Source organism: Conger conger, chromosome 5 (genome assembly GCF_963514075.1).
Source record: "Conger conger chromosome 5, fConCon1.1, whole genome shotgun sequence".
In the NCBI taxonomy this organism is placed as follows: Eukaryota; Metazoa; Chordata; class Actinopteri; order Anguilliformes; family Congridae; genus Conger; species Conger conger.
Window position 1 is genome coordinate 47298468 of NC_083764.1, and position 21299 is coordinate 47319766.

At 42.4% G+C, this 21299-nt stretch overlaps 2 protein-coding genes across 4 annotated transcripts in view; one reads left to right on the forward strand and one right to left on the reverse strand.

The window, feature by feature from the left end:
- Window positions 1–6118, forward strand: part of LOC133128894 (low-density lipoprotein receptor-related protein 8-like) — a 92751-nt gene extending 86633 nt beyond the window's left edge. Inside the window, exon 18 of the mRNA XM_061242699.1 lies at window positions 351–6118. Coding sequence (XP_061098683.1) covers window positions 351–652 — 302 coding nt within the window. The 3' untranslated portion in view covers window positions 653–6118. The remainder of the gene's footprint in view (window positions 1–350) is intronic.
- Window positions 6119–9218: 3100 nt separating this feature from the next.
- Window positions 9219–21299, reverse strand: part of LOC133129744 (KN motif and ankyrin repeat domain-containing protein 2-like) — a 34691-nt gene continuing 22610 nt past the window's right edge. The window contains exons 4-10 of one of the 3 annotated variants that reach the window (XM_061244018.1): window positions 20825–20918; window positions 19750–19902; window positions 18805–18901; window positions 15938–16157; window positions 14895–15037; window positions 13212–13412; window positions 9219–12611 (exon numbers count right to left, since the gene is read on the reverse strand). In XM_061244018.1, the coding sequence (XP_061100002.1) occupies window positions 12540–12611; window positions 13212–13412; window positions 14895–15037; window positions 15938–16157; window positions 18805–18901; window positions 19750–19902; window positions 20825–20918 (980 nt within the window). In that variant the 3' untranslated portion in view covers window positions 9219–12539. Of the gene's footprint in view, window positions 12612–13211; window positions 13413–14894; window positions 15038–15265; window positions 16158–18804; window positions 18902–19749; window positions 19903–20824; window positions 20919–21299 lie in introns of those variants that run through there. The other 2 variants (XM_061244019.1, XR_009708847.1) reach the window with 2 other exon arrangements.

Below are 21299 nucleotides of genomic sequence, written 5' to 3' on the forward strand. Positions count from 1 at the left end.
GGTTGACCAGTTCAAGCCAGCTCCCAGCTCGCCATGGTTTCGCTGGTTGACCAGTTCAGATTATCTCCCAGCTTGACATGTTTTACCAGCTGAAGCTGTGCTTTGAAACAGCTGGTAGCTGGTCAACAAGTTACCCACTCAGACAAGCTAGCAGCACTAGCTGGTCGACCAGCTCATACCCAGCTTTACCTGCTGGATTTTTAAGCTAGCCAAGCTGGCATAGCTGTATTTTACAGCAGGGGACTCCAGTTTAACGCGCTTGCCTGTGTCTGCATACCTGTGCCGCTGCTCTGCCTCGCCCAGACTGTGTTAACGCACTGTGCCGGCGGCTGCGTGTTAAACGCATGCAGTTCCTGTCGTTGCCACAGTGATGGTGGGCCTGCTGTGCACCGCCGCCTACCTGGTCTGGCGCAACTGGCGGAGGAAGAACACCAAGAGCATGAACTTTGACAACCCCGTCTACCGGAAGACCACCGGCGAGGAAGAGGACGAGATCCACATCGGCCGGACGGCAGAGCCCCTGGGCCACGGCTACCCAGCCGTGGGAGGCGGTGCCTGCCCCGCCTTCATCGCCCTCCCCCTAGGGGGCGCTGTGCCGGATACGGCCACGCACTGGTACTCGGGCCAGCCCATGCTGTCTGGCACGAAATGAGAACGGGGTATAGGGGCCGGGTCAGGCCCCTGGGACGGACAGAACAGCCACACGGATGACGCACAGAGCCCCTCCCCCCTCCTCCGCCCGCCAGCCAGGATTGGCCTCCTGTTCAGCCTCCGTCACTCCCCCCCGTTACGGCTCCTCCCTTCACAGGCTGTACAGTCGAGGAAGGGCCGGACAGCTGAGGTCCAGTGGTGTGTCCATTCTTCATCCTGAAAATGTCCTTCATGTTCTGGAGGCACTGAAGAGCAGGGGCTGGTCCTTGGCTTGGGGCTGCTCTCTTTCGAGAGAAGAGCAGGGCATTTGTCGAGCGGTCTTGAGGAAGGGACGGCGCAGTAGCTGCACCTTAATTGACGGGACAATCCGACGTTTTGTTTTGTTCGATAATTGAATAGGCGGTTTGTTTTCAGCATTATCTTTAGCGTTGCAGTGTGTTTTATGTGTCTTAACTGTTAGCCACCCTACTGCCTCGTAGAATGTGCTCTGCAGCAGAATGAAAGAAAGCCAGGGATGTTGATGTGGAGACGGCTGCTAGTCACTGAGTCACTCACTTACTCACTCAATAACTCACTAACTCACTAACTCACTTAGTTATTCAGTCACCAACTTCAGAGAGTCAGTCCCTTTTTTTTTCTTTGTTTTCTGTCTTCACATTTTCTTTGAAGGTCCATGTCAGTGAGTCTAGTCCACAGAGCATTTTCACCATTTTACCACTGTACGATTAATTGTGTTCGTTTGAACACTGCTCAGTGGGGACTAATTGCGCTGCTCTTCAGTGCATGTTTTTGAGCTTTTACCCTTCGCATGCCCTGATACAGCTGGCAGCAGGGAGCAGCTACACGCTACTCTGTATTCAGTATTTTGTAGCTTAATTACGGTGATGTTTGCATTCCTAATGAGCCATTGCGTGTTGTGACATGGAAGGTAAGTATGGAGGTAAAAGTCTGGTGCTTGATTCTCAAGTGACGAGGTGGTGTCAAGCTTTCAAATCACTGATTTCAAAGTGAAGCTTCGCGGCTCGGTTCAGATCTGGTGGTAGCAGAAACGGAAGTTTCGTTACGTGGCAGGGACACCTGTCATTTTGGGTGGTGTCTCGAAGCAGCACCTCCTCAGCCCACTAACTAATAGTGCTACTCTACTCCACGTCCTGCGGGCCGCAGTGTCTGTAGGTATTTGCTCCTACCATGCGCTACATCACCTGATTTCATTAATTATTTTACCTGCTTGGTTCAGATAATAAGCTAATTAGTGAAATCAGGTGTTGGTTATCAGGTTCAAGGGTTCAAACTGGGTTCAAATTGTATCTGTATGGTCACGCAAGGACTCGGAACCGTACTTTTCCTCATCGCACTTGTCCCTGTGTTCGATTTGCACTTCATTGTACGTCACTCTGGATAAGCGCATCTGCTAAATGGCTGTAATGTAATGTAGCGCACAGTAGGAGCCAGTACCTGCATACACTGCGACCCGCAGGACGTGGAGCTGAGTAGCACTGCTGTAGTTCCTTACTCCTCCTCCCACAAATGTCCGAGATGTATAAAAATCATTCAGACGCCCCACAATTTGTGGGTTTTCATCAGAGGAGAGAGACAAATAGGAGTGCGTTTGAGATTTTGTAGAGCGATATTGTCAATAATGGCAGATTCACATGAGAAGTCCTTTGTATGGGACCATTTCCCACAATGGACCTCGTTGAGGGTGTGGCGCATGTTTTGCGATCGGCACTTATTCACCAGTTCTATAAAAAAAAACACTTCTTCAGTGCTTCGCCACTGGCGGTTAATGCATCCTAATATTACAACGGCACTATCAAATCCTGCTGCAATTCAAGCTCGGTCATTTACGTGAGGTATAATACGACAATTGTGTTTAGTCAAAGTAGCAAGATAGCCCTGAAAAGTTGAAAGAGAATAACTACTATTATACTCATAGTACTACTACTACTAATAAGAAGAATAACAACATGGATAGAAATATGGCTACCTACAGTGAGTTGGGGGAAAAGTTGAATGATACTTTTTTAATATGGCCCAGTAAAAAACTAGTGAAAAACTATTACATTCATTGGAATTTATTTTTTGCAGCCATGCAAGACGTAGATGAGGCATTTTGTCAATATCATGCATTATGCTCATGGAACACAACACATTTTCATTTCACTTCAATAGTTATAATTATCATCATCTCATCATCATTGTGACAATGGGTTTAATTTATACAACGCCTTTTGTGAATAGACTCAGTTGGAAAGGGCTTTGAGAAAACATTGCAATAGCATTCATGTTCAAACACTGAATTACAGTCAAGAGGTTACGTTTCAATTCCAATTCACCCCCGCTGTCAAGAGTAATGACGGGCATATTTATTGACCAGGAGATGTGAGTAGAGAGGCCAGTGTCCAATGCTTCATGACATTTCAGCCAATGCAATCGCTTCATTTGTGTATTTGCTTCAGAAAGCTTTGCTCATTGAGCTACGTGAAGCTGAAAGCAGAGAGAATGGGGTCCATTGAGAGCTGTCCTGTATCTGGAGCTCCAGCAGGGGGCAACAGACTTACTGCTTAGTAACATGAGGTTACTTTCAGATCATTTGTTCAGTGGTGTTTTGATGCAGGTTCAATCTGCGGCAACTAAACACAACTTTATTCATATAATTTGATTGGGAAAAGTAAATGTATTGTTCTTAGGATCCACGTGGGATCCACGTTAGTTTTATTTAACCACTAACATATTGTTGGTTAATTGGAGAGACTTAGGTGTGTCAGAATTTAAATCCATGTTCGATCAAATCTATTTTTTCAAACAAAAATCCAGTCTTTTTCTTCATTAGTACTGATGATGGAAAGGGCAATTAATTGATATTAATAATTTTCCTGCCCAGAAATGTGAGAGCTCTTTGCAGCAAGGCATTAAGATAGGCATTTAGTGACACTCTCATTCTGAGAGACAGCCATCATCATTTTTTATTGTACAGTTTCAACTCCTTGTCTTTTGTGCTGGAAACCGGTAAATATAGGGAGTGTGTCTTACTGCACCTTATCGTTCAGGCAGGGAGAGTGATTTGGAGCCCAGGGGGTGTGGGTGTGTGAGTGAGTGTGTCTGCAGGCACAAGTTTGCTCAGTGTATAGCTACTTATCACTTTCATGCGCTGCTCGTAACTCTTCAGTTGTACTGTCATTTCTGTATGCAGGATGCAGAGTGTTCTGTCATGGCTTCTCCAGAGTTAGGGCCTCTTAAGAATGAGGGCTCTCTTAGGGCTTTTTCTGAGTGAACACTCTTATCAGGGCCTCTTAATAATGAAGGCCCTGTTAGGGCTTTTTCAGAGTGAACACTATCAGAGACTCAAGAGTGAGATCCCTGTTTGGGCTTTTTCAGAGTAAACACTCTGTTGGGGCTTTTTCAGAGTGAACACTTTGTTCGGGTTTTTTCAGAGTGAACACTTTGTTCGGGTTTTTTCAGAGTGAACACTTTGTTAGGGTTTTTTCAGAGTGAACCATCGTTGAGGCCCTCAACAGTCAGGGCCTCTTAACAGTGAGGGCCCTGTTAGGGCCACTTAAGAGCCCTAACAGATGAAACCATCAGTCAAAACCACTTCAGTGAGAGTACTCTGTCACCTCTTCAGATCCTCATCTGATGTATCCTCCGATGTCCCTTGGAGTTCGACATGGATACCCCATGTCACTGTGTTTTCGGATGCCATGACCCATTTTTTTGTTTGTCTTGTTCATAATAAGTCTCATTACATACAGTAACTTCCAGAAGAAGTTTATATATCTCACCCAAGCAATATAAAGCATGACCTATAATGTGAATATTATTATATAATGCAGGACATTCTATTGAGTAGTTTTTCAGCCATTGGGAAAATAGCTGTAAGTATTTGGTCAAGCAATTTGAGAGTCTTTCATTCAGGAGGCTGGTAAAATTCCATTTGTAGCTCTTCTTTGCTGTACTTATCCTGAAACAGCTGCAGTATATAAATTGCTCTGTTAACTACTAAGTATATACAGCTAAGTAATATTAATAATAATGGCAGTTCACACATTTCACATAATAATACGTGCTGTACCTGCCAGTACAGTATAGCTGGCTGTGCTTTTTGGTTTCTATTCTATGCATTTAAATGGCCATTTCCACTGATGTCCTGCAGGAATGTGGCTGACATTCTTCACCCAGTCCCCATCCAGCCACCCCCATGCCCTCGTTCCCACCATCCTCCCTCGTGTTGTTTGGAAAAGGCTGTCTACTGAAAGAGAGAGAGAGTGACTGTAAATGAGTTAAGACAGACTGCAGGGGCTCTCCATCCTTTACTGGTCCCGCAATTCATTCACAGGGTCCCCCCTCCACAGAGCTTGTTTGTGTCTTTGTCTGTTTTAGATAAGCCTGGTGGTTAAGCATGACTGTGTCAACATTGCCCTGCTAAGAAAAAAACTGCTCAAGCTGGGTTTTGAAACTAGGTTTTGGTAGCTGGTTGACCAGCTAGACCAGCTCTATACTCAACACGGTTCGACCAGCTCAAGCTATGTTTTGTAACAGCTGGTAGCTGGTATTTCAAGCTGGATTTACCCCAGGGCAGTGTGTTTGGTGAGTGTGGCCATTCCTTCCCCCGCAAGTTCTTAAGTTTAGTTGTTGTGTATTACTTGAAAACCAAGATCAGGTTCCGACTTTGGACCTGTCAGTATTAAAATGGGGATGTACAGAGGTATGAGGGTAGCGGTGTGTGTGTGTGTGTGTGTGTGTGTGTGGGGGGGGGGGGGGTTATGACGGTCTATCAAGTCTTCTGGATTCTTTTCATTCCACGGTCAAACAGGAAAGGTTTTTGTACTTCGTTTGTTGCACAAAGCTGTCAAAATGCCTTCTGCACTGTGTAAATTAGAACTAAAGAGAGAAGGTTGACAATTATCTTTATGGATTTGTTTTGAATCATAATTTGTAAATACATTTTCATACTGCAGAATTTTGATAAGCTTTTGAACATTTCTGTAAACAAAGTAAAAAAAAGAATGTGATTATAGGCCATATATGAATTCATTTGTATTCAAGAGCACTGGGTTTCTGTACTACTTGATTGTAACAGTTAATAATCTGCCAAAGTGTTTATATGTTTAATTTTTGAACAGTCAAGCATTGCAGAAAGTGGAAGGGCCTACTGTATTTTGTTCTCTGACATTGTTTTACAGGTAGTTAATTGTTTAGATTGTCTATCATTTATTTATTGGTGCCTTGTCTGCGTTATGTATATTTTAGAATATTTTATTTAGGAACCTATATATTTATGTTACTATGTCTCTACTGTATGCCAAAATGGTCTCACTTATGTTTCTATGAAATTAAATTTCATAAATATTTATATTGATATATAAAATGTATTTTAGAAATTACTCATTTTTTCCCTCTCAAGTTTATCATCAAAAGCCGAAAGAAATCCATCTTTTGAAAATAAAAATCTAAATTTTTCTTTAAAGCGAAGTCTACATTTGGAATATGCACTCACACATGATGCAGTGGTTTAAAGGACAGTTTCCATGTTTTTGTATTCATGAGAAAACAAGTTAGATGAGCAAGACGGTGTGAGAGCTTGTGAGAGCCACAGTTAAAATACCGAAACCACTTTCCTGGCCTGCATTTGTGGGCTTTTGTCTTTTCAAGGTGAATGTTTTGAGATGCGGTGAGTGAATGGCATCTTCTTCCACTTACAGGATAAAATTAATTAAACTCTCGCTAAAGCAAATAAGAAAGTGGAGAAAATGTGTCAATATAAGAGCTGAGAGGCTGATTTAAAAACAGGAAGTCACCCATCTACATGAAGCAGACCACACACCAGAAACAGGCAGGGTGCTTGTGGCATATTTTAGTCCACAAGTGCTCCTAAACACACAAAGTAGCCTCACAAATCTCCTTTGTTGGTCAAAAGACTGATCACATAGGAGAATAAGGTTTGTTCGGGAGCATGAATGTGATGCATCTCATTGTCCGATAAAATATATAACCTAAACACTCTTTTTGTAATATTAATGATTACATGCCACAACAAAACCTTGCAATATATACAGTACTGTGCAAAAGTCTTCGCATGATAGATTTATTTCATATAGATTTGGTTTTTTGTTTTCTTCCAATAAAATACTTGATCACGGCTGTCTGGGATTACCTGGAGAGCTAGAAGCAAGCGAGACAGCAAAACTGCAGAAGATCTGTGGCAAATTACTCAATAAGTTTGGTACAACCTACCAGCGGTTTCCCACATGTGCTGAAGACTTTTGCACAGTACAGTACTGTATATTGATGAAGTGGAAAGGCCTGTTTTGACATGTTTAGATATTTTTTAAAAGAACGTAAACTGTGGGCGGCACGGATGGTGCAGTGGGTAGCACTGCCGCCTCACAGCAAGGAGGTCCTGGGTTCAAATCCCCGTCGGCTGGGAGTTTGCATGTTCTCCCTGTGTCTGCGTAGGTTTCCTCCGGGTACACTGGTTTCCTCCCACAGTCCAAAGACATGCAGGTTAGGCTGATTGGTGAGTCTAAATTGCCCTTAGGTATAAGTGTGTACATGAATGGTGTGTGTGCCCTGTGATGGACTGGCGACTTGTCCAGGGTGTATTCCTGCCTTTTGCCCAATGTATGCTGGGATAGGCTCCAGCCCCCCCCTGCTTAGGATAAGCGGGTTCAGATAATGGATGGATGGAACTTAAACTGTCATAAGCAGTTTCAGTGTTTTCTGCACACAAGGATTATGTGAAATTAAAGATGGTTTCTTAAAGCTGGGGTTGGTGATCTTTGGGCACGTGCAGAATCTGGGCAGAAGAAGAAAGATTTTGAATGTATACAGCCGTGAAAAAAACCCACCCCCTCCTCTCCAGTCAGCCTCTCGGGGACGCGAGCAGGTAAGCCCGTCTCCTGCCTGAGAGCTGACCTCATTGGACGTTAGCTACAGGGAGCAATGAAAAATGGAAGTCCCTGAAAATCTGTCCTGGGACAGTCACAGATGTCAGATTTTTTCCCCAGAGCAGTTGGTTTTTTGCTAGCTGTCAGTATATTTGTTCACCTAAAAAAGATTGCCTACCCCAGCTTTAATGTGCATAATGGTGGCTTTCCATGCAATGTTTGAACTTTTAAGGACTATGGACATTGCTTTTCAGTTCTACACTCACTGAGCACTTTCTTAGGAACACCTGTGCACATACTTATTCTCGCGATTATCTAATCAGCCAATCCCATGGTAGCAGTGCAGTGCATACAATCATGCAGATATGGGTCAGGAGCTTCAGTTAATGGTCACATAAACCAACAGAATGGGTGATCTCAGTGATTTTGATTGTGGCATGATTGTTGAAGCCAGACGGAAGCCAGTATTTCTGTAACTGCTGATCTCCTGGGATTTTCACACACAACAGTCTCTATAGTTTACTCAGAATGGTGTTAAAAACATAAAATATCCAGTGAGCGGCAGTTCTGTGGACGGAAACGCCTTGATGAGACAGGTCAATGGAGAATGGCCAGACTGGTTTGAGCTGCCAGAAAGGCTACGGTAAGTCAGATAACAACTCTGTGCAATTGTGGTGAGCAGAAAAGCATGTACAACACATCGAACCTTGAGGCGGATGGGCTACAACAGCGTTGGGTTGGGTTCCACTTCTGTCAGCCAAGAACAGAAAGCTGAGGCTGCAGTGGGCACAGGCTCACCAAAACTCGCCAGTTGAAGTCTGAAAAAACATAGCCTGGTCTGATGAATCATGGGTCAGATGGTAGGGTCAGAAATTGGCGGCAACAGCATGAGTCCATGGACCCATCCTGTCTTGTGTCAACAGTCCAGGCTGGTGGCAGTGGTGTAATGGTGTGGGGAATGTTTTTTTGGCACACTGTGTGCCCGTTAATACCAAACAATCATCGCTTGAAAGCCACAGCCTATTTGAGTATTGTTGCTGACCATGTGCATCCCTTCATGGTCACAATGTACCTTCTTATGGCTACTTCCAGCATGATAATGCACCATGTCACAAAAAAAAGTCAAAAGTATCGCCAAACTAGATTCATAAACATGACAATGAGTTCAATGCTCTTCAGTGGCCTTCCCAGTCACCGGATCTAAATCCAATAGAACACCTTTGGGATGTGGTAGAACGGGAGATTTGCAGCATGAACATGCAGCTGACAAATCTGGGGAAATTCTGTGATGCAATCATGTCAACATGGAACAGAATCTTGAAGGAATCCATGCCACGAAGAATTGAGGCTGTTTTGAGAGCAAAGGGAGGCCTACCCAGTATTAGCATAGGGTTGCTAAAATGCTCACAGAGTATATACGTTTTTTTACCTGGCTGGATGCAGGTTGGAGCAATACAGAGTAACTCAAACTGATGTGCAATAACAGTGCCACCTGCTGCCCATTTGTAGTAAATACAAATGAGGTGTTACATTTTTAAAAATGGAGCACAAAGCTAAGCAGAATCAAGAACAGTAGGCTTAGAGTCAGGTGAGCTGATAATAGAGATTATTGACTTACTTTTACACAAGTCATTGAGGTTGACTATCGAAATAATGTATACATTGGTCACAATCAATATGTCCAGTAAATACTGATTTTATTTTGTGATAGCATTTGTATTCTTTACATCAATAACATATTCAGCATTTTCTCATACGCACAGATTGTGAATGCATGTTAAATATCTGGGAACTGCGAGGAGGCAGACAATATTACATTGTTTAATTAGCAAAGATGCTAATTATCTGAATAATTAATCAAGCCCAGCAAACAATCACCAGAAAATCTGTTATCTGTTCTCACCCATCCAGTACTGAATATGATTTTCCATCCAGTCCTGAAATTATCAAAATGGAAATCTCATATCTCATCCTAGCTCATACCAGAGCTCAGAATAGAAAATTAAATGTAAAAAACTAAGTGTTCTCTGTCCCATTTTTATATTTTCCCTAAGCTTCCTTATGTTGACCCCCCTCCCCTCAAATTAGCGTCACACACCGTATACGGTGTCGCTGTTGAAGAACAACAGTACTAAAGGCCATGAAAGATGGCTTGCCTACCTTGTAGTTTCAACCCAACCGAATACACCACTGAGCTCCTCCGTGTTTTTTTAATTTTTTAAATTTTTTAAATCACCCTCTTATGTCAATTCATTCATTTCAACATTTCTTCCACTTCAACAGCACTCACTCCAAGCCTCATTTGGATGAGATCGAGCTGCTATTGTAATATTCGGATATGAAGGACAACATTATGGTGACATTTAGCAAGGTTCCCCTCGGATAAGGTGCACTCTATAAACTCGAAGAGATTCTGAGAAGGTAATAGACGCTGACAGGTGATGGAGATGCGGTTTAATTTTCACTGCAGGAGGTCAGAAGTGGGCGAATGCGCCGACAGTTCACGTTACGATTATGTGACTCGCGAGATGGTGATAATGTACTCGATGTTCACCAGTCAGTTTGTACGTTAGGAAATAACAGAAAATAAATAATCTACGCCAAGATCGCATTTATGATTGATGAACTGCCGTTATTATGACCATCACTGAATTGCTTGTTTTTTGTAGCTGCTTCACTGAATCCTGGCAGTCATCCATGGATGAAGTATTTGACTTGTTTGTTAATCTATTTAAGGGAAAAGTGAGGATCATTCCTAAACTCCATACAAATTGTGAATATGACAATTCTTTGATGGAAATTTCAAAACATAAAAGTAGCTTGATTTTGTTGGTGACCCACATTGTACATTATGCATTTTTCCTTTCAATCACAAATCTGAAAATTATTTAACTTTAAACTTTGTTTATATATAAACTCACACAGACACACACATACGTGTATGCACACTCAAAACTTATATACAAATACAATTTTTTTTAGTAGTGGTCTTATATAGGACTGCTTGAGAACATACAAGCATATGTAAGCGTAATATTTCCTGTCAAGTGATGGGAAGATACTAGATACTCTTCTGCTGCTAATACTCTTAGTGTGGTCCTACACACGATCAGTTGTGAGAGTGCTATGTACACACAGCAGGACAAGGGGCTGGAAATCGATATGAATGCCAGGAAAAACCCAATAAAGATCATCGCTTTACTGTCCACAGAAACAGTAACTAGGAAACAGTGCCAGAACAGTGCAACCACACATACTGTAACCCCAGTTTTCAACAGTGTCAAATACCATGGAAACATAAACAGATTTGGATTAAATCCCACTAATCAAATGGCATGCTTTTGGAGTTTGTTTCGAGGTTATACACTCAGTGAGCACTTTATTAGGTATTTATTCAACTTAATTTTTTGATGTATTGGTGCTGCTGTAGCCTATCCACTTAGAGGTTTGATGCGTTGTGTGTTCAGAGATGCTCTTCTGCATCCGAATGCATTCCTGTCACCTCCCTATCAACTTTGACCAATCTGGCCCTTCTCCTCTGACATTTTTCATTAACAACGTGTTTCTGGCCGCAATACTGCTGCTCACTGGATCTGTTTTGTTTCCGCACCCTAGAGACTGTTGTGCGTGAAAATCACAGGAGATCAGCAGTTTCTGAGATACTCAAACCACCCTGTCTGGCACCAACAATTATTCCACTGTCACTTACATCACATTTCTTCCCCATTCTGATCTTTGGTCTGAACAACAGCTGAACCTCTTGCCCATGTCTGCATGCTTTTATGCATTTAGTTGCTGCCACATGATTGGCTGATTAAATATTTGCAATAACAAGTTGGTGTACAGGTCTACCTAATAAAATGCTCACTAAGTGTATGCCTCATCTTAAATTACAATATTTGGTGAGGATTATCGCACAAATAGGATTAAGAATATGAGTTAAATGCCAATATAATTTAAGAACTAAAATAATACTTGGTTTTCTGTGTATATGATTCTATAATACAGTATAAGGATATTTTCAGATCATAGTAATATAATCAGGGCACTGAATAAAGCAGTGTAAATATGAATCATAATGGTCAGAATAACATTAGTCTGTATGGTTATGAAACAGGGCAACCATTTAGACCAAACACAACTATCAATCAGAGCAACATTTAATCTGAATAACCGCCAATCTAGGCAACCATTTGTTTGTCTTATAACTCACTCAGGAACACCATTAATCTGTATGACATCTGTCTCTCAGAATAGGAATCAATCTATCTTATAACCATCATCAGAATAACTACAACCTGTATCAGTGAGACTCAAGGAGAACTTTAAATTCATGCTGTCGTCATAAATGTTTAATAGCTTTTGAATGACTGCATATAAAATGCATAATACACTGGTGTTGAGATGGAGTGATAACTTGAGAGGCACAAGTGGTTTTTCTGAATGGAAAAATATTTTAAATCAATTGGAAAAGTGTATGAAGTTCAGGCTTCCTTGATGCATACTGTTCTGACGTACAGGCTTCATGATGGAGGGTCAAATTAAACAGCCTGAGAAGGACCAAGAGGTAGGCTAAAAGGAAAGTAATTGCAAACATCAAAGTCCTCCAGTCTGTATCCATACAAAGAACAGTCTGAAAACAGTGGCAAAAGCAAGAAAGCTAGTGCTTATGGCTATATCTGAATTGTGTGATGTCATCAGGTAAAAAAAGAAAAGGTGAATACTGAGTGGTGACCATGGCAACAGCCACTGATCAATGTTATCCGCGTCAAACCCACACAACGCCCTCGACGCGCCTCCTTTCCCTTCCTATCGCTGCAAAGCAGGTTGTTTTATAGCCAGATGCTAATTACTTGGACAGTACTTCTGAAAATATTTGAAATATGTATTTTGTAGGAGCCTGCGGAGGAATGGCGGCTCGGAGAAAGGGGGTCTTGTGTTTGGGACAGGCAGCCGAGGGCCTTACTGGGGCCCTGTGCTGCTGGAGGGCCCGGCGTCACCTCAGGCACGCAGAAGGTCAGCTATCTCCGAGTGGGAGGAGCTTAGGGCCACTGAGAGAGCGGTGCGACCCTCCTGCAGGACAGAGAGAGAGACAGAGAGAGAGAGAGAGAGGGGGGAGGGGGGGGAGAGGGAGAGAGAGAGGGAGAGGGAGAGAGAGAGACAGAGAGAAAGAGAGAGAGAGGGAAAGAGAGAGGGAGAGAGACAGAGAGAGGGAAAGAGAGAGAGGGAGAGAGGGAGGGAGAAGGAGAGAGAGAGGGAGAGAGACAGAGAGAGAGAGAGGGAGAGAGAGAGATTTAGGATTTACATTTCAGGATTTATATGAGGATTTGGAGTGCAATATTTGATGCCAGGAGACTAGCTACAGACTACATTTCTATCCAGTAAAAGTTTCGTCTAACTTTGTCAAAGTGAATTACAATTGTACATTTTTCTCATGCAGCCAAGGTGTACATCTTCACTTCAAATGTTTCCATTCACATTTATGTGAATTTTGACCAGTTACCTCTTCTCTAACTATAATAAAAACACTTTGTAGCCAACTACTGCAACGTTTATGCACACAATACTCTAAAAAGTGATATAGCTGAAGTCCTATTTTGCATGTGAACTTTATAATCCAGAAGGGGGCGCCGTGGAGTGCTGGGAAAACCGTGTTTCGCGTGCGTGACTCACTTTGTCAGTGAGGCTGGTGTCACAGCCTCCGCGTTCCAGCAGCAAGCGGGCGATTTGCGTGTGGCCGTGTTCACAGGCACACATCAGCGGTGTGGAGCCACGGCGGTCCTGGATGTTAACATCAGCCCTCCCCGCCAGCAGGAGGCCCACCATCGGCGTGTGACCGTGACTCACCGCCAACATCAACGCCGTCTGCCCTGCCTGGAGGAGGAGGGACACAGGACAATATAAACCAGAGCAGAATTTCAGTCAAAAAGACTTTTGGAATAACTACAGCAGCTGGCAACGGTCATATGGTGTTACCAAGGCCAAAATCTACTCGTAATCCAAAATCCAAGTCATTTATCGAGCCATTATGAATTTCAACAACTTTCACCTTTATATATGGAAATGAAGGATGGTCCAGTGTTGGTAATGTGGGTGGTATTACATTTTTTTGTGTGATTCTTTATTTTCGCCAACAGATGATTTTTTTTTTCTTCAATATGATGTATAAATGATACTGAATGTTGTGTTTGACTATTACTGCCTGTTTCAATGTAAACATATTTAAAATTTTATTGTGGACCCCAGGAAGACTGGCTGACTGCCATGGCACCAGCTAATGGGGATCATTAAATAAACAAAAGGTAAAACAACAAAGAGAGAGGGAAGAAGAGTGAAAAAGGTAAGAGGATGAATAAGAGGAAGAATGGTAGGATGAGGAGAGTATGAGGGAGAAGAGGTAGCATACGATTGGAAAGGGAGGGGGAAAGATTATAGTCTCCTGTTATTTCCTTGGAGATGTGAGGTTCACAACAGTGCCAAGGCACACTGAGCTGCTATCCATCACTATATTCCAGCCTCCTTTCTCTGCAGATATGTCCTCAAATATCTTACAGTGGAACAAAAAAGCAAAATGTGCATATTTATTTATATTGCCCTGCTTTTGAAAAGCCATAGATGTTTTCCCATTGTTATGATTCACGCTGGAGCTACATCTTTGTACTTAAAGCTGGGGTAGGCGATCTTTGCGCTCGAGTCTGGGCAGAAGAAGAAAAGATTTTGAATGTATACAGTGGTGAAAAACCCACCCCCTCCTCTCCAGTCAGCCTCTCGAGGACGCCACAATTCTGATAGGCAGGTAAGCCCGTCTCCTGGCTGGGAACTGCCCTCCTTAGATGTTAGCTACTGGATCATTAAAAAACGGACGTCCCTGAAAATCTGTCCTGGGACAGTGACAGATATCTGATTTTTTCCCAGTGCAGTTGGTTTATTGCTAGCTGTCGGAATGTGCAGAGAACTTCACCAAATATTACCAAAGAAAATCGCCTACCCCAGCTTTAACACAAATGGTTAAAGAAAAACAATATACAGTGTTTCTCAAATAACCAATTCTATGTACAGTGGATTGTATATCATGTGGACTCCCGTTCCCCTGAAAACTACTGAAATTCCCCCATGGAGCCTTTCAAATAATTCTAAAGGAACTGGTTTGCAGTGGTGTCCCACACTTCTTTCAGGGCATTCCAAATACATTTTTTCTGGAACTTTTCTGACTCCAGTTTTATGCAACTTTGGAAGTAACACCAATACTAGCTGGACTTAGTGTTAGTGTCAGCAGAAGAGTATCTGGCTGGCTATAGCATTAATGGTACATAGTGGCTTGCTTTAGCATTAGCATTAGCATTAACTATAGAACACCTGGCTTGCTGTGGCGTTGATGTCCGCCTGTTCCATAAGTTGCCGGGCAACCTCCATGTCTTCTGGGGAGTCAGCTGCAGTCAGGGAGGCCAGCATCATGACAGTGTACCCGGCTTTGTTGCGGTGGTCCACGTCACACAGGCCTGCCAATAGCAAACAGACTGCCCATCAAAACGCCATCCCAAATCAAGACCTTAGAATGACGGTATATCGTTCTGAGTTAGTGTCATGAAAAGATTGTTTATAGGGCACTAAATACATATATGTGTGAAGTTACTTAATACTGTTTAGAAGTATGAAACATATAAAAGGTTATATCCGCTTATCTCAATATTTCAATATCTCAAAACCACTTAGAACGCAGACAGAACCTTATAATTCCAGGAATATCCAGCTCAGAACTGTCCACACAAACAACACCGGAGCATCCAGTGTGATAAGTGTTCCCCCTAACAAACAAGATTATTTAGCAAAGCACATCACTTCCAGCTAACAAAAAAAGTTCACAACATTGCTGGAATGTTTTTTCAATGTTGTGACATTGCCACTACATGGCCACAACATATTGAGAACATTTTGTGTTAGCTGGGGAGAAAAAAAGGTCCCAAAAACACAGTATTTTATTGGGTGCCAAATGTGACATTAAAACATCATTTTTCTGCACATTATTTCCGACATTTAAACAAAATATACATTTTTTAAATATCCCCCTATTTAAAAAAAATTAATCAATTTTTCATATATTTATGATCTTTGAAAAGACAGGTGTAAATGTTAAATGTGCTGTCCCAAAATTATATATATGTATATATATAAGCTAAACGATTAAATATTTGGTGATTTCCATTATTTAGCTAAATGTATAACCACTTAACTACACGTATAAAACATGTACATAATACTTTGCTAAATGTATGAAACATTTTAGAAACCAACATTTAGCTCAACATGGCCCTGAAATGTAGGTACATTGAGCAGGTCATTTCCATAGCAGAGGACTGCAGTGTTCAGTTCAGGCAGGTTGTGTAGGGCAGCACAGCTACCTGTGTCTAAGAGCAGTTTGACGACAGCAAAGTTGGAGTGAGACACGCTGTAGTGCAGCGCCATGTTGTCGTTGCCGTCGGCCAGGTTGACCAGGAAGCGGAGCATTGTGGGGCCGAAAGACCGGGCCTGCTTCAGGTACAGGGCCACCGTTTCAGCCGTAGAGTCCTTCTGACTGGACACATGGAACCACACCTGGTACAGTGCTGTCAGCATCTGCCTCTGGTTGGGGAAGGGAGGTGGGGGGTGACAGAGGAGAACTGAGCGTGCTCACAGGGGTGAGTGTAACACATGCCCTTTAGCTGGCAGGGCAGCCAGTGGCAAGCTGATTTTTTTTTTTCTCCATGGCAACCGCATCAACACAAGAAGCTGGCTCTATCAATCTGCGGCATTACTTTCTGCTCAGTTCTATTAGAGCAGAGTTCCTTAACACACAAATTTATGTGCTTTTCATTTCGGCTTTTCTTTGCACAGAAAGTATGCACAAACTACGTGATGGTTGACTGTAAATCACCTCGGGAGTGGAACCCTGTTAAAATATAAACAGCCCTGATCAGTACCAGCTGAGGTATTTGGAGCCCCTAACTCACAGGGGGTCATTTGAGCTGGATTCACTTTGGCTAGACATTATTTGAGCAAAAATATTCCCTTTTAAAACTAGAAAGCACCGCAGTCAACTGTGCCAAAAAATGCAAAACTGCAAGTAGTCAAACCATTTTGCAAGGCAGTTTAATTGCAGTCTTACATACACCGACTAATAGTAGTTTATTGTGTTGGGATTTATGTCAAATTAAATGATTATATTGAACCCGGGTAATTACCCTCTGCACTGGAGAGCTTGCATTGGCAAGATTAACTTGCAGCTCCGGATCATGGCTCCCAGCAGTATAACGTTGGTACCAAGAGGAGAACAGTCTCAGAGTGCAGGCTTTTTATTTCAAACAGAAATGATTCAGTTACAGCACTCCCAAATGCACTGTAGGCAACAAGGCCTTGCAGGTTTTTTTTCTGTATTTTTGAACGCTGTCACTGTCTTACCTGCTTGTAACAGATGATATTTATAAAATTGCACCGTATTACTTATGTTGATTTACTCAGCTCTCTTCAGCAGATAACCTTTTCCCCTTTCCTGTTGTCTGTGGTAGTCCCAGCAGTTTTGCAACACTATATCACAAGCCTGACAGATCTGTAGATTTATTCTGGTATCATGCTTTGTATGCTATTTCAATACACAAATAGAAAACGTTAAGATAAACTTTTATCTTAGAACTTTTGCTGTTTATGTGCTACAGACTACAGTAAGCTCAGCTTTGCTTTGATACAACAGCTTCATGAAACTTTATTCATAAATGAAGCAAGTAACATGTCAGGAATTTATTCAATGTGTGTTTGTGTATTTGTTATCTTGACCACCTTCTATTTTCCATTTCTGTCACGTTTCAGGTCTGTCTCGCCATGTTTTATGTTGATTTATGTTTATTTATGTTGTCTTAGTCACGTAGTGTCTTATCATGTATTATGTTGTCTAGGTTTGTCATGTTGTTTAGTTATGTTTCGTTACAATTTATTTTCTTGTCATGTTTAGTTATGTCTCGTTACGATTTATTTTCTTGTCATGTCTAGTTATGTTTTCGTACGATTTTATTACCTGGTTATGTTGAGTGATTATCGTCTTAGTTTTCGCGTTGTGTCATGTTTTGATTTATGTTTATTGTTACGTTAACTGGTCACGGTTTATGCATACACTTTTACATGTTTTTCCGCAAACCTTGCGTTCCGCCTTTTCTCTCTCTCTCCTTCTGTCATTCACTTCCTAATTGTTTCTATTTGTCTATTTACTAAAACTACTAACGCTAGATCAGGATTGGGTAAGAGACTAACAAACTAATCATGTGTTCATGTTACCTTACGTTTCTCGTGCATGTCATTTACTAATTTACTAATGCTAGGGCAGGATAGGTTTATTACTAACGATTACTAATCTCCTTGTTAAACTTGTCATCCATCGCACCTGTTTTCCATTTCCTTGCTACTCTCTAACTAATTGTCTACACCTGTCTACACCTGCATTTATAGCCCAGTCGCGCAACTGTTCACTGCAAAATTGTCTGCCTCTGTTTTCCACGCAACTCTTGAGCATTTACTGTTTTGATTACACGTTACGATCCAAGCCCGTCATCGACTATTGATTATTGATTTCTGTTTTGTGACCTTTGTTTGTTTCTTGACTACGTCCCCGCCTACCGTTTTTGTACTTTTGCCCCGCTGATTGTTTCATGGTTTCGACTCCCGCTTCGCCCACGACTACGCCTCTGCCTGCCGTCCGCCTGTTCATCTGCCCCGCTGACAGCTCTCCTGCTACCGGACCTCCCTGCACGCCTACCGACTACGAGATTGCCTCTTCCCTCGGCACCGTGCTTTTTGTTTGTTTTGTATTTGTTTGGCTGGATCTTCGTGTATGGACTTTGCTTGTGTTGACTACGCTCCTGGGACTCGTCCCGAATAAAGCCCTAACGGGACTTTATTTTACTATTGTTTCTGAGTCGTGCATTTTGGGTCCAACCCCCACGCACCCGTCTCAATTTCGTAACATTGCATTCTTCATCCTGGAAAACTGCACCCAGAAAAACGATATCATTCAAATCCATATCCCACAAATATTGTAGTCTTACCCTACTGTTACAAAAAGGACTCAACGGTGAATCCTTCAATAGTGAGATCAATTAAATCAGTTCCCTTTGATTTTTTAAATCTGACTAATCATTCTAAATGAACATATTGAAATTAGGAAATATTTGATAATATTTTCATATTTGTAACTGCACACGCACAATTTCTTGCCACATCGAAATATTTATGCAGTATTTACCATCTTCTCATTGGGGCAGGCTGCCTCCTCCAGGCGATCTTTAAGGTAACAGCACACTGCTGTGAAGTCCTCGTCCACTGCCATGATGCCACTCCCACTGAAAATGCCATGATCGTCAACGGCCATTATATTCCCCACACATCACAAACTAATATTACCATGCTACGAAAACACACACACACACACACACACACACACACACACAGTACACATGCGTGTGCACACACACACACACACACACAGTACACATGCACACACACACACACAGTACACATGCACACACACATACACACACACACACACACACACACACACAGTACACATGCGTGCACACACACACACACACACACACACACACACAGTACACATGCACACACACACACACACAGTACACATGCACACACACATACACACACACACACACACACACATACATTTTTTCTCTCCATATCTACATATTCATGCAGTATTTACCATTATCATCTTTCACACATTAGTCTCCTATACAGACCTAACAGCTGTTCCCTATGCTTGTCCAACTTGGTTCTTATAAAAATTCATGCCAGAATGTTGGAATGTACAACAGAATTATCCAGTGAGATGTGTGTTTTAATGACAGATGTGGGGGAGTAGCATGTGCAAATCATGCATAGTTACATGAGATAAGAACACACACATCGGGGCTAGCTTTCATCTCATATATTAACATGTCACTCACTCTTTTTATCATACAGGGTTTGAGAAAACAGCTGGCGTAGTCAGAGAATAGACGTGCATTCATCATATTCTATACATTAGATGAAAGGGACGTTCTATACGGTGGTGCTGAAATAGTGGGCTTGTTTTTAGGAGCATACTCTGCTTGACAGCTACTGTACGTCTTTGACACAGGTGCACACTTGCGCCTTTCTGGCAGTTTGTTTGTTCTTTGTTGTGTGAGGTCACCTGCGTGATTGATCCTCATGGGGCCCCTCAAGGGGGTCTGGTGCCTGGGATCCAGCGTCACCCTCCCCTGCAGTGTCCTCTTCCCTGCCCTCACATCTCTGCTCCTCCATACTTTCCTCACTGCTTGACTCCTCGCTGGAGGTGGTCTCATAGCTGGACACAGAAAGCACAGTTAGAGCTAATCTCACAGGCGTCTGTTTACCCCTGAAACAACCTGCAAACTGCATCACAAATACAGAGAGTAAAGCCTGTTCTGAAAGGATATGACTGCTGCTACCTTTCAGCCAGTGTACACTGGCATGATAAAATTTGCAAAATGGCCACTGAGTGCCTAAAAATACAAGTAGTGTTCATAAAACAGGAGAGGCTATCATGATCAACTGTGCTTTAAGGCACATGGAAGCCGTTCCGGCTGGCTTAAATCACATGAAACTACCTTTTCATTGGAGCGCATTTGTGTGAGATAGAGCCGGTTTGTGTCAGTTTGTATTTGAGCACGCATGTTCCTGTGGGTGATAAGGATGCGGTGATAATGTTGCTGTTCAGAACACAGGTCACTGCAAATCTCCAACCTTTCCCATGTTCAGTCTTCCCCATGACCTAATATCATACATCATTGTAAATGCTGCCATAGACTACAGATTGAGATAATGAGACAACTGACAAGAGGAAAAAGCAGTCTCAATACTTCTATCTCTCTGGCGATCGTGATTATCGACCAGTTCACCTGACGGCCTGTTATTTTTGATAAGGGCGGATAGAATTTCTACCTGCAGGATAGCAATCTCCAGAGCAGCGCATTAATATCAGGAATAGTTTGACCTTCAAGCTTGACAAAACAGAGGGAGTAACACCTGAGGACATCACTCGTCATATTTATCTCACTCTCAAACAGCGGGAACTCTGCTTCCGGCTCTGTTTGGCCAACATTGATAACACTCATAATGTATTTTGCCCTTCACCTTTCAAGAGGAATTCATCACAGACTGACACCTCTCTGGGTAACAGGCCTGAACCGGAGATGGGGTTGAAATACACTGCTGGTGGTGACATGGCCGTGTACGTATCCTCTTACCCGCCATTTACGCCCACAAACTTGAGGTTCTTCTTGGCTGTGCCTGCTCCCAGCCCCTCAGCACTGACACTTTTCTTCATTATGGACTTCGGAGCTAAAGAGGGTGAGGTCAGTCACAGCAGGTAATGGATTAGTGCGATATTTAAGACATCTCATCTGGCATACACAACTGCACATGTAAATATGGCCTGTCTGCTCTTGACATGAGGCTGGCCTCAGACCTTTACAGATCTGCAGACACTGCAGGAAACATGAAAAAAACAGGAATAAACACCTTGCTATTTTAGGTAGGAGAGGTGAAGTGAGGTGAGGTGAGGTTGTCCTTTTTTTTTGCTTACTGTATCAAATGCACTAGTAAATCGCTTTGGCTAAAAGTCTTAATGACTTGTTATGAATGAAGTTATAAATAGTAATGCTGTGACGCTTTGGATAATTGATCAGGTGTTATGTGCTATACTTATACTTTATTGTTGTT